We start from the raw sequence: 16,883 nt of genomic DNA, 5'->3' as shown, positions 1-16,883 counted from the left end.
CCACATAACCCCCACCCACACAAGAAACGGTTATTGAGATGCAAGCCGGGGGTAGTCGGAAAGCATCGGGAAAAAAAGGGAGATCAAAAAAGAAAGGGAAAGAGGTCGTGGTCGGGGCTGAAGAAATGGAAGCACCTCCAACATGGTGAACACCGGAGGTACTTCAAAACAACTAACTTTGGGGAACGATATGAAGATAGTTGCTTTATGGGATGCCGTAATTGTCAAATTCCGCACAATTTTGAACAAGAGTGACACATATCGCAATAATGATATGCTTAGTGGCAAATGGACTCAAATTAGCCGGAAGTGCACCAAATTCAATTCCATATATAACAAACTTTCTTCGCAACGTCAAAGTGGTGCCAATGATTTCGATGTGTTTAGAGCCGCGATGGAGGAATATCACGTGCAAATGGGTCACATATTTGAGTACGAAAAAGTATGGGAGATAGTGAGGAAAGATCCAAAATGGATAAAAATGCCAACATCATCGGAACAACAATCAAAGAGGTCTCGTGGTTCGGGTTCGTTTGACGTTTCCGACGGACACACGAATATCGACCTCAACGCGGACACCGATGAGATCCCGAACGAGTTTGATGACATCGAGGAAATCTCTCCGCCACGACGAACGATGGGGCACGACAAAGCGAAGCACGCGCAACGACATGCGTAGGAGAATGAAAGTCGGCTTCGAGAGCACGAGGAAATGAAAAAAAATTCGACGCCTACGCGGAAATTGCAAATAAAAGATATGAATTGCAATGGGAGCATTTGGATTTCCTTCGTCAGGAAGCCCAAGAAGATCGCATATAGAAGAATTTGACAATTCTTACGAAAAACGAAGAAAATGTACCACCAAGACGAACTGAAATGATACGGAGGATGAAGACAAAGATTGAAAGCAAATAATTGGACAAAGAATTGTTTGTCGGTGTGTTTTTTAAATTATTAGGACTATCATGTGTTTTTTGTTCAATGTTTTTTTTTTTTAATGTTTTTTTTAAAAGTTTGTATGGTATTTTTAATTTACTAGTTAATGAAATTATGTTTTATTAATTTATATGTTTTTTTATAGATATATGACATAAAAAAATAGAACAAATTAGAATAATATAAATTAAAAACATCCAAAATTTTTTTTAAAAAAAATAGAAAATAGTATGTGTTATCCCATGTTATTTGGTGTTGCCCATTTTCTCATTTGGTGTTATAACACCAAAGTATGACTAGAATGATGAGATGGACAATTTAGGTGTTATAACATGTAATAACATGCTGTCCACACCTAATAGTCTTAAAGATAAAGATAGTGATTTCAAATCCATATATTTTAGGATGAATACATTGAAAAAGAGATAGAGCACAACTTCTATGAAAATATGACATTTTGGTATGGATCCTTACGAGAATGTCACATTTTAGCAAAAATACCTACGAAAATATCATATTTTAGCAAGTTTTCTTGGGTAGACCGGGTGTTGCTCAAAAACTTGCAAAAGTTACATAAAATATATTGTTTTTCATTTTGTTTTTGTTTAAAGTATTCGGGTCACCAAACCCATTATGCAGCAAGGCCTAACCCATTTCGTAGGAAATGACAAAACTCCTAGGAGTTAACTATTTTCGTGATATGTTGACTTTTTGTTTATTTTGTGTAAGAATCTAAATAGTTGTTTATTTTTATCTTTTCTCAAAGAAATATTAGTAATCTCCACGATTTACACCATTTTGCTTGCTTGGATAGTTGAATATACGACTTCAGTCAACTATGCTCGTTTTAAAGAAATCCTTCAAGTTGTTTGAGACCGTTATTTGTGAACTAAATAATAAGCCGGGGTTTATTTTAGAAGAAATCATAGTGTAAGGTCATAAACAACATAACAATAAAAGTATGAGGGCTAAGATGTCAATTTAGCATAATAAATAAAAATCTGACCGTTGTGAGCAAGAAAAACAAATGCGACCGTTACCATCTCCGGTGTTCATAACCCTCTAAATATCCAGCAAATTACCCCTGAAATCATCTAAATTCCGCAGTGTTATTTGAGAATCTAGAGCAGATTTCACCTGATCTCACATTTCTTTCGTGAATCTGATTACTTCGCTCTTGTTTGTGTTTGATTTCCTCTTTTTTTTAAGCTTCTCGAACTCATTGATGGCGGAAATGAAAGATCTCCACCACCACCTCGTGGAAATTCCGGTCGATGGAGAACACCAGAAACAGATAATCTCCGCCATTAACGCCATCTCCGCCATCCAAGACCACCCACTAATGGAAATCTCAGAATCCCCCGGCCACCTCTTACTTCTGAAACTATTACAGAGAGAAGAAGATCTCTCCGGCCGCCGCATCGCCAGAAAAGAAACAAGACTCGACACTCTCAGACGAGAAATCTTCCAACTTTGTTTATTTTTCTTCACATTCCATGGTCTTTTCTTGACCATTTTATTCACATCATCAAACAACGACGTGGGTGTTGACGTTTGTCAAAAATGGTGGATACCCATGACCACATCTTTATCTTTTTGTGTTGTGATGGTGTTCTTGGTTCAGATGAAGCTTTACAGATACTGGAAAGTGAACGGAAGGATTCATCAGGAGAAAAGTGATAACAGAGGAATAACGAGATGCATTCAAGAGTTGAGGATGAAAGGGGTTAGCTTCGATTTGTCAAAAGAACCAGGAAATGGAAAGAGGATGAAGAGTTCAAGTGTTGAGATCAAATGGAAGCCGATCACTTGGTGTTCTCAGTATCTTGTCACTATTTGTCTTGTTTTGGCTTCTGGTTTATCTCTTCCGATTTGTAAATTCATGGTTTGTGCGTAACCAAACGCCATGAATTGTCGAGACTTTTTCTTTCTTTTCTTTTTCGTTGCTTTGATTAAGTGGGAATGAAGCGTTTTGGTCCGGTCATCAAGTATGTGTTCGTTCGACTGGATTTTGACACCATGGTTAACCAGAAGAGTGACACGGCTTGTGTTGTTCGTTCATGTTGAACTCAAGGCTTGATGAGGTTTTTTTGATGAATAATTTGATTTATTGATTTATTATAGTGAATAGTTTTTTACAAGGATACAAGAATCTAACTTAAGTATCAAAATCTTGTTTTGCCATTATGTGTAATGTTCGGTTTTAACTTCTATAAGATATTGGAGAAAAATACACCTTGTCAAGTCCATAATGAAGTCCAGCCAAGTTTGTTTCAAGTTCATTTTAACAACTTCCTTTGTTTTCTAGTTTTATTTTTATTTTTATTTTTTTTTTGGAAAAGGCAAATGATATCCTTTGGTTGTCTAAAGCTACATTGACTTATAGACTACAAAAATATTATTCAGAAGAATCAATTTCTATCGCATTGTGTAGGAGAAATTAAATACCCTTTTATATTTTCTTAATATATATTCCTAATCATATTAAATGTCGACAAATATATTAAATATTATTACTTTTGAAAGTAGAATACCATCTAAATTTATCTTTTTTTTGAAACAACAAACTATACCTTTTGAAAGTAGAATACCATTTAAATTTATCTTTTTTTTTTAAATGACAAACTATCTATAAATCTACTCCTAAATACCACCTATGTCTCCTAAAAGATTTGAACCCATGACCTCTCATTTGAGATGTTCACTCATTACCGCTAGATCAAATGTCTTTTGGTGTCTAAATTTATCTTACACCATGCAACCTACTTCTTATGACTAATATAATTATAACCTTGATATATAGTTGATTATGAATGAGAAGAAGGTAGCAATTCACTCATGGAAATTAGAGATGAGCATCGGAACCGGGTATCTACTTTTGGAATCGGAATCGTCTCGGAACTGCTGGTTCTGGAACTGAAATTGCCTTAAGCGGTTCCAGTTCCGGTTCCTAAAGTTATGGAACCGCCTTAAGCGGTTTTGGTTCTGGTTCTCATTTTTTCGGAACCGCTACACGCTGGGTACCCGTCGAAACCGGTTTATATATATATATATATATATATATATATATATATATATATATATCTGTGTGTGTGTGTGTTACTTAGACCGGTTTAGAATATATTGGTCTGATTTTGTTCCTCTTTGGTCCGAATTGATCCGATTTGGATTAAACTGTAACGCCCCGTTCCTAAGAGTACCTAATTGTGAGTCCCCGAGATTTAAGAGAAATGATATTTTGGTCATCTTGTGGGAAAAGTGGAAATTGAGGGACAAGTATGAAATTAGGGACTCGCCGAGTACGCCCAACGTAAGGCGTAAGTGGACGCGGGTGCAAGGTTGAGTACGCCCAGCGTACTAAACACTACTAGAAAACAGGGCTTTAATGACGCGCAATCTATGACACACAGTGATTTATGACCCATAAAAGTGGGTATCGTAAAAAAAATGTCATCTCTGTTAAAATTTAAAGGATTTAGAGTACGCATTTTCGCGTGCCTTAGGATTAGATGTCGTTTTATAATTTTTTTCACCTAAAACGCGCCTCCTTTTTACTAAATTTGAGTGGGAAATGAAATCCTAAAAATTAGAAAAGCCCGCCTTCCTTTTCTCTATCACTTTTGTTTCCCTCTTTGCCCTAAGCCCTAAGCGTGTTTTGTCGATACTGCCCCCTCAAACGTCATTGTGACTCCAGTCGTGTTACCCTTCACTGCAGTTCCAAAACCATAACCACATGAGCCGCTTAATAGGCCACGAACCACATTCTAAACGTTCCGTACCCAAACGCAGTACAAAATTGATCTCGATGCCGGCCGAAACGCTCTCTGTTACAGCGTCGTCACGATCCAATCAATCAGTCAGTTTGTGATGGGAATGTGTTTGTATCGACTTGGGTTGCTCCGATTCATGATTGGGTTCAGCGAATTGATGATTTATTTGGCGATTGGATCGCCGATTCGACGATTGGTAGGAATTCTGTCGACGATTCCAAAAATCACTGATTCATCAAAAAACCGCTTCGACTCTTGTTTTGATTCCTCGATACTAGGTACGATTAGCATATTATTTCAAACCCCTCTCCCCTTATACTCCATCTTCTTCAATTACATGACTCTCGTTTTTAAATGTTAACAATTTACCACCGAGCAGTGACTTTCAGTCTCCAATTTATATTTTGCTTCTCTTCTACTGCTATTCTTCGTATTGAGTTCACGTGGTTCATTAGTTAATATGAACTTAACTCAAATCCTTGAATTTTGTACATGAATGTGGTTGAATATAGTTACATTGTCCTCACATAGAATATTGTTAATCCCACCTACAGGCTACACAATGTTCAGGGCATCCTATTAAATCCATATGCAGTAGGCTCAAGGCAAAGGAGGGTAGGATCAGAGGCAATCTGATGGGGAAGCGTGTTGACTTTCAGTACGTACAATCATCACTCCAGGTCCAACCATTAACATTGATCAACTGGGAGTACTATGAAGTATTGCTTTGAATCTTACTTATCCTGAGACTGTTACTCCTTAATCCTTATAACATTGAAAGGTCTTCTTCTTCTTCTTCTTCTTCTTCTTCTTCTTCTTCTTCGCTTTATTATATTTTTCTCTACTTCTTCTTGTTTGAGTTTTAGCTAAACTTGTTTTTTCTTCCATTTTCCATTAGGCTTAAGGAGCTTGTTGAGTATGGTCCTCATCCTCCTCCTGGTAAAACTGGAGCCAAGCATATTATCAGGGACGATGGTCAAAGGCTTGATCTTCGTTACTTGAAAGCAGTGATCATCATCTGGAGTTTGGATACAAGGCATGTTGTACCTTCTGTATATCCTTGATTATGTTGTCATTCTTGATAAATGATAACCTTGTTATCCTACACAAGTGGAGAGGCACTTGAATGATGGAGATTTTGTGCTTTTCAATCGACAACCGAGTCTGCATAAGATGTCTATAATGGGGCATAGGATTAAGATCATGCCATACTCCACCTTCTGGTTAAATCTATCTGTCACTTCACCATACTTCACTTGAATGATGGAGATTTTGAGTTGTTAAAGGTATGCCATTGTAGCTTATGTTCTAAATTATATAAATGAAAAATATACCCTTCTGTTTGTAATGTACACACTTCACTTGAAACAACATAAATTCATAGGAAAATGAACATATGGAACTTCTGCAATGTTGCCCAAGCTTGAGAAGGCAAAGATAAATAGGGCCGATGTGGTTTTGGAAGCAGAAAATGTTGCTTCAGAGACTATACTGTTCCATCTAATCCTTATCAAGTGCCTAATGGAGTACCTATTGTGGGTAGTTCAGTAAAACTTGATGTTTTCAGAAGGAGATATGCTTGATAAATTATATATGATTTTGCATTTTTTTTTTGTTTTCAGAAGGAGATATGCCTGATGGGAGTTGGAAGTGTGGTAAATGTAACAACATAAACTACCATTCAGAACGAAATGTAACAGAAATAAATGTGGTGCTGAAAATGAGAAAATCTACATCCAAATGGAACTGTGTGATTAGATTCTTTCCATGATCAACAACTCCAACAGATTATGTGCAGAGAGTGAAGTGTTGGAAGCAATGCACCAGGTTAATTTTTTTTAATCTTCAATAATATTCATATCATATTACATTATAAATGCGTATACATAATAGACATGTTTGTATATTTGGGTTGAATACTCGTATTTTTATTCCTAAGCAGTGGAACCGAATTCCTTGGTTGACCCACCCACGACATGGCATCAACCTCACCATACTTCCTTTTTTTTATGTTTTGATTATGAAAATTTTTAAGGCGATTGCTGGAGAAGCTGGGGTTCCATTTTTCTACCGGGTAGGTTTCGAATTTGAAGAAATGTAAGTAAATTTTATCACACTTTTATAAACATAATGCTCGATTGCTTGTGTTGTGGGAAAAACTTTATCAATTTTATGCTTTCAAATTGTTTACATGATGACATAGAACAGATTTATTTATGTTTTAGACTAAATGTATTGCTGGTTGTTTTAGGCTCCATGTATCATCTTTATTGATGAGATAGATGCTGTTGGATCCACTAGAAAGCAGTGGGAAGGTCATACAAAGAAAACACTTCATCAACTGCTTGTGGAAATGGACGGGTTTGAACAAAATGAGGTACCCACAGAAAAGTCAAGTCCTTTTTTGTTTTTTTTTTCTTGTTATACTTATCACCCCTCTTCTTCTTCAGAGCTATGAACTTAATTTTTATAACAAGGCATAATTTGAATGGTTGCGACAAACTTGCCTGATATTCTTGATCCGGCTTTAACAAGACCTTCAGTGAGTTATGATGATGTCCCTTAATAGTAATGTAGTATTAGGTTATATAGTTAGTGATGATTATTTGTATTTGACATTTTAGTGCAATGAATTATCTTTTTTATTTATTGTATTTTATGTTGTATTTTGTATGACATTAACTTTTGTGCAATGGATTGTATTTTTTGGTATATGGTATTTTATTTTCTATTATGAGACATGAAATGCAAATTTAATTTGAAAATTAGTAAATCTATAAATAATTTTTTTTTTTAAAATAAAAATAAAAATTACGATACGCAAAAATGTGTGTCATCTTCATTTATGACATGACCTTTCTTGACAGCGGCTTTAATGATACGCATTGCGTGTCATAAATACGTGTCGTAAATGCGCGTCGTCTCTCGTTATGACAGGGTCTTCCTTGACGCGCATTTGCGCGTCGTAAAAGGCCTTTTTTCTAGTAGTGAAAGGTACGCCCAACATACTCTCAGAGTTCTAAAACCCTAAAATTAGGGTCAGCCACTATATAAGGAACATGTTGGTGCATACCCTAGCCTCCATAAGCTCTCCCTTAACCTCAGAAACCCTAAGATAGCCGTCCCACCTCCTTGATTGGGTGTGTTTGGTCTTGGAAAGCTTGGATTAGCAAAGGAGAGCATAAAGGAAGAAAGGAGAAGTTGTCAAAGAAGGAGAGAAACGGATGGAGCTTATAGATCTGGGAAGACATCATCCTTTGGAGCCTATTTGAGGTATAAAGCTTCTTGCTTGACATTCATATTGTGTAGATCTATGTGTTGTGAAGCTTTGACACCATTCTTGTCCCAAAAGTCCTCATCTTGATGCATGTTTTGAGTTGGCCGAGATTATCTGTCCTTTCAGACCTTTGGAGAGGCCTTGAGTGAGAAAAATAAGGTCCCAAGGGATGTGGTTGTTTCTTGTGTGAGATAAGTGGGTCTTAATGGATTAAGACCTTGGATTAAGAGCTTTATGGACGTCCCAAGTGATAAAGTTTGAGACTTTATGAATCTTAGGCATGTTTGGCCTAGGGATCTGAAGTTTGGGCTTAAGAGCTTAAGCCATTAAGAAGTTATGGGGGCTTAATGAGTAGCGAAGTTACGCCCCGCGTAGCGATTCAGTGCCCCGATCCCCTGTTGTGAATCGGCGTGTACGCCCAGCGTACCAAGGAGGGTACGCCCAACGTACTCCCTCTGTTGGGTTTTCATTTTGGGCCTTAGGGTTTGGGCTGCTGGATTTTGGGCCGTGACTGGACATTGTGGTTAGAGTATTGTGGGCCCATTGGTTGTTATGGATCATGAGTTTAGGCCCATTTGGTGAGGTGGGCTCAATTTAGTAAATTGGGCCAATAATGGGCTTTGTTTTGGACTTCTGGGCTTTAGGCCATTGGTGGGCTTGGGAGCTTACCTAGTGTTGGGCCGGATTGAGTTAGGGGTAAAATGACCAATTTACCCTTAGAAGAGTATTGTGCTTGGCCTAATGTTTATTTGTGCTATGTTGGCTAGTTCGGGATTTTCGGTGAGTCGGTGATTCGAGAATCCGCTTCTTCAGTTCAGAGTTTCGGCAGTGCGATGTGAGTTATCCTCACTATATCAACAGGGTCTAAGGCACCAAGGCCGGCCCTTTATCGGATTGAGATTCGGGTATTGTTGTTATGTTATTGCTTTGATATGTTTGCATCCTGGTAGTTAGGATGGTGTATGTTAGAGACTTGGTTGAGGTCGGTATCCTGATATGTAGGGTGATGCTATGCTAGTGACCGGTTAGGTCGGTATCCTGGTTAGGATGATGATATGTTATGTGATCTGTTTGATCGGCTTATTGACTGTGAATTGTTATATGATTGTATGTTTATGTGCACATGGTTGATTGGACTGGAGTTGGGTTGAGGCGGGTCCTGCTTTGTGCTGTAGGCCAAGATAGCCAGGGTGGACCGGTTGTCCCGAAAGCCCAGCAAGCGGTCCGGATAGGCTGTAGGCCCCAAGAGGGCGGACCAGACGTGCCGAGGCTCGGAGAGTGGACCAGGCCGACTGAAGGCCCGGTGCGGGCGGACCAGTCATACTGTAGACTCAGAGAGTGGACCAGGTGGATTGAAGGCCTGGTGCGGGCGGACCAATCACACTGTAGACTCGATGTATATGGCTAGACTCGGAGGGTGGACCAAGTGGACTGTTGGCCGGTGCGGCAGACCAGTCACACAGTAGACCCGAAATGCATGGCTGTTCTGTGATCGGATATGATATGGCATGTTATGCATGTATGGTATATGTGGTTGGTATTTTGGTGATATCTCACTAAGCTTTCGGGCTTACAGTTGTGGTTTAGTGTTTTTCAGGTTCTTCAGGAGACCGTGGCAAGGCGAAGGCGTGATCGTACCGCTCCTCATGTTTATGTTGTGATGTGATTCTGGGAATACTTTAATTTAAATGTATTGAAAACCTTTTTGTGATAATTTAATGAAATCGGTTGTTTTTGAAAAAGTTAAATTGGTTGGAAATTTTCGGTTGTTACACAAACTAAGTTGCGGTTTTATCGACAAAAGTTAACAAAATTAATGTAACTGGTTACCCACCGGTTCCGGGACTGGTTCCAAAAATTTAAAAACTGCCTAGAGCGGTTCCGGTTCCGTTTCTCGCCAAATGAGGCGGGTACCCGCCTATGTTTCTTCCTAATGGAAATATGGTATCATATCACAAGTTTTTTTTTTTGAACCTTCTAAAGATACGTGATGATCATATTTTTTATCGAGTTTGACCCATTTGGTTTTTCTGTAAAGAACCTTCTAACAAAGAGCATCATCACGAAATGCAACAATTTTGATGACTTATACCCACCCACTCAAACACTATAGGCTAAGTCTAAGCCAATCGTCCTCAACACTATCTTCCCAAACACATGACATAACCGTCTTGGTCACCCTAGATCATCGGTTTAAATTTTCGTAGCAATTCATTCCATCTAATGAACTTATATTCCGTTTTTTAAACGACGACTCATATACTCTAATATACTCATAAACTACTCCTAAATTTTCACATATGTTTCGGACATGGCTTGAACCCACAACCTCATTGAATGAGGGAATGTTGGTATTGTGCATGTTTATTCTTGTACTTCGTGTTCTTTAGGTAAACAGTGTCCATTGGCATTTAATATGCCACATTCTATTATTTTTTTCTCCTTTCAGAATTGTCCATGTTGATTTATGGACCTCCCTGTCACCTCTAAACTCAGTTACAAATATTACTTAGTTTTACTTGATGATCACTCGCATTTAATATGGACCTTTCCTATCAAACTAAATCTCAATTCTTTCCCATATTCATCCAAATTCCAAGCATTACATACAAACCCAATTTGAAAATAAAATAAAAACTTTTTCAATGCGACAATGGTCGCGAATTCGACAACACCCTATTTGCACACACATTGCAATAAAAAATCATGCAATTTCGTTTTCCATGCTCCTACACACCACTCTAGAGTGGCAAAATCGAACGTGTCATTCGTCCTATTAATAACATAACTCACACTAATCTCCTCCATGCCTCTTTTTTCAACCATTATATTAGAATTTTGCCTTAACTTTTACCACATACATAATGAAAATCCCCTATTCCCCGTTGTAACCAATCACATTCCCAGCCAAATTGTAACACCGTAAATTTTCAAACAATTATTTTTCAATTTAAAAATCTCATGATTCTCATAAACACAATTCAAAATTCTCCAAAATACCAATTTATCAAAAACACAATTTCATAAATTGTTTAAACACAATCCAGGATCCTCAAAACATAACTCCGTCTCATGTGTACATTCAAGTCGGCGCCTTCCCGTGATCCTGAGAAGTACTTGAAACACATAACACATGACACGGTAAGCACAAGGCTTAGTGAGTTCCCTAAAATACCACACATAAGTCATTAGCCTCTCATGGATATATCTCAAGTAAGACCTTCTGGTCGATCTGCCTCAGTGGAACCCTCCGGTCCCACAACTCGAGTGGACCATCCGGTCCTATCTCAGTAAAGCTCAACATAATACACAACATAAATCACAAAGACATAATGCAGAATATCACAATACTCAATATAAGCACACAAGACCCTCCGGTCACACAAAATTACCACTCAAGGTAAGTATAGTGAGAAGACTCACCTAGTAAGTAAGCAAATAGACCTCGTACACGAATCACCAATCTAGCCTCCGCCTAACACATATGATAATTATCTCTAATTAACACTTAAATCACAACTCCAAATAAACCAAGTTATTTTCTTTCTCTAGTCTCTTGGAATGGGTAAAAGACTATTCTACCCCTCCATGGTCTCCATAATCCCTGTCTTGACCAAACCCTAAAGTCAACAGAAGTCAACACTCGAATCAACAGTCCATGTTAACCCGACTCGTCGAGTGCAACTATGTGACTCGTCGAGTCCCCTTGTTCCTTCGGAAATGTCACGAAAAACCAAATTAACTCGTCGAGTTGTCTCATCAACTCGCTGAGTTACTTATGTCCAGACTCGTCGGGGAAAACCCTAGCCGACTCGTCGAGTCCCTTCATACCCTTTTCTCATTCAGACGTTTTAAGGAAGAGCTACAACCCCAAACTTTAGATCTAGCCTCCCAAGGTTGAGATACCACGTAAAGTTGTAAGCTTTACGTCCATGCATTGCACTTAGGGCTTGAAATGCCAAAACGACTTCCATTTAGGGTCATAAACATAAAAGCTCTTCTATTAGCTGGATAAAGTTGGGACCTTTGGACTCTAGGGACCTCACAAGGTCCAGATCTGAAGTCTCAATCTCTTGGTCAGCTCAACACACTGAAAGCCTCAAGGAAAGATGGAATAAGCCCTAAAACTCCATAAAATGAGATCTAATCAAACTAATGAGCAAGGCAGAGACTTTTTACCTTCAACAGAAGCTATAGATGAAATAACACCAGATCCAACAGTCCATTCTCGTTCCTTGCTTTGATACTCTTCTCTTCTCTTCCAAAAGTGTACTAAAATGCCCAAAGATTAGCTCTCTTTCTCTCTTAGATCGATATGAACGATTAGGGTTTTACACAAGGGTGTAAGGTGGCTGGTGAGGCGAAAATGAGGGCTTAAGGTCCTTTAAATAGGACCAAACCCTGGAGATTTAGGGTTTCCTCTCACAGCGCCAACTCGTCGAGTTGGTCAATAAAACCCACGTGGCCAATCTGTCTCTACTCGATGAGTTGGGGCATCCAACTCGTTGAGTTGCTCAATCAAGTCATAAGTAAATAAATAAATATTATACTTGGGAGTCGGGATGTTACAAAAATCCACTCTAACAAATACACAACATTCTCTCGTCTTAAGACCTACACATGCCTCTGTTACCCCATCCTAATTTCCATAACATCAAACAAAATTCTACCCCGATCCACCCTGTGTAATGTATATTTCTCGGGTATCTAACCAACCACCAAGGTTATGTACTCTATACAATATCCACAAACAATCTAAAGATGTCATGCTATGTGACTTTCTTTGAAGATGTCTTCCTCTCTCTAATCCCACCAAATATACCCTCTTATAACTCCCTAGATCAACTGAACCCTTTTGCATACCTTACATACTACCCTTACTTTACCCACCCACCAACATCGATACCCACAAGTGTAACGCCTGTGTTTCCGGGCTTGTCATTTTTAGCAATGTAATAGTCTAGGTTAACCTTTGTAACCCGTTTTGAAATAATAATAATGTATTATTTGAGTATTATGTGTTTTGTGCTTAATTGCTTAATTATGTGGTTTGATTAATTAAGAATAAAAATAAGCGTCGAAATTTAAGTTTAAAATAAACTTGATATCATTGGATAAAGTTGTAGTGGTCGAAACAAGGATTCCGAAGATATAAAGAATGCCGAAATCCGAGTCATAACGAAGAAGTTATGACCGGTCGAAGTTTTACGGCAAAACCGGCACGGCACCGGGAAGCGTAAATAGCGAATTTACGATAGAGCGAGATTTAGCCTTATCAATCTAAACAAAAGTTGTAGAATATGTTAAGATAAGAGCGTCAATAAAAAGAACGCCCAAATCTGACTTCGTATGAGGAAGTTATGATTTTTCTAAGATTTCGGCTTAGTAGTGCACGACCCGAAACTCGAATTTTAGTTCGAGCGATTTTTGGCTTACGCGACCTAAATGAGAGTTGAAGGTCTCATTAATAGGAACTCAATGGTAAAAATATGGACGAAAACGGAGTTCGTATGAAGGAGTTACGAATTCTTCGCGGTCATTTAACAGTCTAAACGCCTCCTACTGTTAAATTTGAGATCGGTCAAGATTTAGCCGACGGAGTCTAAACGAAAGTTGTAGATCTTGATTTTACCTACGCGTGGATATAAAGAACGTCAAAAACGGAGCTCGTATGCGAAAATTATGATTTTTCTAAGTTCGAAGGCTAACACGCGATAGGGGTGACGTGGCACCACCCAGAATTTGACACGTGGCACCACCAGAAAGCCGCCACATGGACCAACTCGGCGAGTAGGTGTCCCCTACTCGGCGAGTATGGACCAACTCGGGTAGAACATGGGTAGATAGTTGGTGTGTAATAAACAGATGAAAGGCCTCGATGTTGTTGTTGTTGTTGATCTAGTTATTCAGCGGAGTATGGATAACGACCACGGACTCTTTCTAGACAGTCCAGTGGAACGCTAGCAGGTTCATAACCTGTAGGTGTTGTGAACGATGTGTTCACCGGTGTACTCTATCCCCCTCATGGTTGCCTTTAGGATATCTATTGTTGAGGAAACCCCTTCGCAGTGATGTCCGTCCCGATGAAAATCCTAGATTAGGTCCCTTGAGATAGATGTTGTTTTAGGGACGTAAAGTGAGGATAACGGGAATGGGTAATCGGGATAGTGATTGGTTGGTGAAATTAAATATAATTTATTTATTGTGGGTTGAAAACCCTATATGCTCACCAGGCTCCCAAGCCTGACCCACTCAGTTTTATTTGTATTACAGGAAGTGGCACAAGGGCGTAAGATGGATGGATCATCTTGTTGTTTTGTTTACAAGTCTGTATATGTATATATTTGTTGAATGACTTGTAATGTTTATCGTTTATGCTTTATGGTCTGTATCGGAACATGACATCCCGAGTTTTGATTATATAATGAAATGCATCTCTTGATGAAATGCTTTGATAAATATTATTTTATCATGTTTTGTTTTGGGAACAAATTCCGCAACTCTTTCAAATCAAAAGGATTTACTCTGAAATTATTTAAAAGCATAAATGAAAATCGGACTTTTCTGGCCGAGATTTTGGGGGATGTCACAGTTGGTATCAGAACATTAGTTTAAGCGAACTAGGAATTTGTAGGATTTCTAGACTAAAACTTAGAATGCTAAATGGAATGATGAGATGTGTGTCTGTTGGATTTTAGACACGAGCACTAGTTTATTTTATGAAAGTTGCCTAAAATGCTTTATGTGCTAAATGTTATATGTTGCCATATATGATATTAATTGTTCGGATCTACGGTCTGTTGCCGACCGGATCTGGAAACCTTATGTGTGTAGGATTCTAAGCGTATGTATACGATATTAGAACTAGCATGTAAACGTTTTGGATTAATAAGGATGATTTGAATATCTATCGTGAATAAGGATCTAATTTCGCCTTACTCGGTGTGTAGATCAAAAATGGTGAGAACAAGGAGTGGCGTTGGAAACGCGGATGAAAACAGGAATCAACCGCCCGTGATTGAGCAGATACCTGTTGTAGCAGCAGCACCAGAACCAATAACAATGGCTGCGGTGCAAGCCATGATTCGGGCTATGCTAGCCGAACAAAGGGAGGAGATGCGACAAATGTTGCATAATAATAGGGATGAATCTGTCATACCTATTGAGGAACCTGAATTGATTCCCGAGCAATCGGAGGAAGGGAACAATAGTCACATGATGAGTCAAGTTGGGACTCAAGAGGAACGAAGGAACGATCCAGAAAGGAGAAACAACAAGGATGGGCGTATGTACAAGAACTTCTTGGGCGCCAAACCGCCAAGTCTTTCTGGGAGCCCAAAGCCTGTTGAGATAATGGATTGGATCTCCGAAATGGAGATGGTATTTGAAAGTTGCGACTGTAGCAACAAACAGAAGACCGTCTTTGCGGTTAGACAACTGAAGACTGGAGTCTTGAGTTGGTGGAAGTTGTTGGCAGATACTATGCCACGAGGAGAAGCCCTGAAAATGTCATGGGAGGAGTTCTTGGAACAGTTAAGGGTGCAGTATTGTTCGGAGATAGATCTGAACAATGAGTTTCAAAACTTAAAGAAGGGGAAGATGAGCATAGATGACTATGCTACTGCATTTACTGAGAAGATGAAGTTGTTTCCGTACCTAGTGCCAACGGAACTCTCCAAGATTGAGAGGTTTGCTAACGGACTGCCTGCCGACTTTGGTCCGACAGTCAAAATGGCAACCACTCTGAAAACGGCTGTTCGTGCAGCTAAGAATGTGGAGGCCCAACAGAAGGAAAAGGGTCTGGAAAGAATAGATGTTGGTGAAAAGAGGAAGTTCGATGGAACTTCAGGGTCCAACAAGAAAAACAAGTTCTCGAAGTCTGGTTCGAGGGGAGGTGGAGGTGAAGCGAAATGGTGCGACAAATGTAAGAAGAAGCATCATGGAAGATGTGAGGTGGCGAACACATGCTACAAGTGTGGAAAGCCAGGGCACTATGCCAATGAGTGTAACCTCACAAAGAAAGTTTGCTATGGTTGTGGTGAGGAGGGTCATATGTCGAGAGACTGCCCGAAGAAGAAGGAGGCAGCTAGACCCAACCTTCCGCTAAAGCCAAAGGCGAGAGCATTCCAGATGACACTGGAAGCTGCTAAAGATGAAGCTGATGTCGCTTCAGGTACCTTTCTCGTTAACGAATTGCCTGCCCAAATTTTATTTGATTCTGGAGCCAACTACTCCTTTATATCGCATGAATTTGGTAGAAAGCTAGCTTTGCCTGTTGTTAGACTAGATAATGCCTTATTAGTCGAAGTTGCTAGTGGCAAGTTTGTACCTGTTAGCTATCGCATGAAAAACATCTTAATTGATCTGAATGGGAATAAGTTCCACGAGGAATTATTGCCTATCGAACTTAATGGTTTCGACATCGTATTGGGAATGGATTGGCTTAGCGCCAACGACGCCGAAATTTTATGCAAGAAGAAAATAGTCAAAGTAAACCCGCCTGGGAAAGATTCGTTTATGGTGTATGGAGGTAAACGCAGAGTGAATTCTGGAATCATTTCATTGATGAAAGCCAGAAAATGTTTGACCAAGGGGTGTACATCATATTTAGCATTCGTGATTGATGCTAAGAAGGAAAAGAAGGTGATGCAGAATATTCCAGTGGTGTGTGATTATCCGGAAGTATTTCCCGAAGATCTTCCTGGATTACCGCCTGATCGACAAGTGGAATTCCGTATTGACTTGTTGCCAGGAACGACGCCAATTGCAAAAGCACCTTATCGATTAGCACCGACGGAGATGAAGGAGCTAATGATGCAACTTCAGGAGTTATTGGACAAAGGTTTCATTAGACCTAGTTCATCACCCTGGGGAGCTCTGGTGTTATTTGTAAAGAAGAA

General features: G+C 39.2%; 2 protein-coding genes across 2 annotated transcripts; both read left to right on the top strand.

Annotated features, from left to right (window-relative positions):
• Window positions 1–142: 142 nt before the first annotated feature.
• On the top strand, window positions 143–679 carry LOC145064725 (uncharacterized). Its single transcript, XM_079012106.1, has one exon. The coding sequence runs from the start codon at window positions 143–145 to the stop codon at window positions 677–679; it is 537 nt and encodes a 178-aa protein (XP_078868232.1).
• A 1,322-nt stretch (window positions 680–2,001) lies between these two features.
• On the top strand, window positions 2,002–3,188 carry LOC145064907 (RNA polymerase II elongation factor). Its single transcript, XM_079012272.1, has one exon. The coding sequence runs from the start codon at window positions 2,162–2,164 to the stop codon at window positions 2,831–2,833; it is 672 nt and encodes a 223-aa protein (XP_078868398.1). The 5' UTR covers window positions 2,002–2,161; the 3' UTR covers window positions 2,834–3,188.
• The last annotated feature ends 13,695 nt before the right edge of the window (window positions 3,189–16,883 follow it).

This window comes from Lactuca serriola, chromosome 7 (assembly GCF_051521515.1).
Source record: "Lactuca serriola cultivar US96UC23 chromosome 7, Lser_US96UC23_V15, whole genome shotgun sequence".
In the NCBI taxonomy this organism is placed as follows: Eukaryota; Viridiplantae; Streptophyta; class Magnoliopsida; order Asterales; family Asteraceae; genus Lactuca; species Lactuca serriola.
Note: the sequence above shows the minus strand (reverse complement) of the source record. Positions and strands in the feature narration are given on the sequence as shown.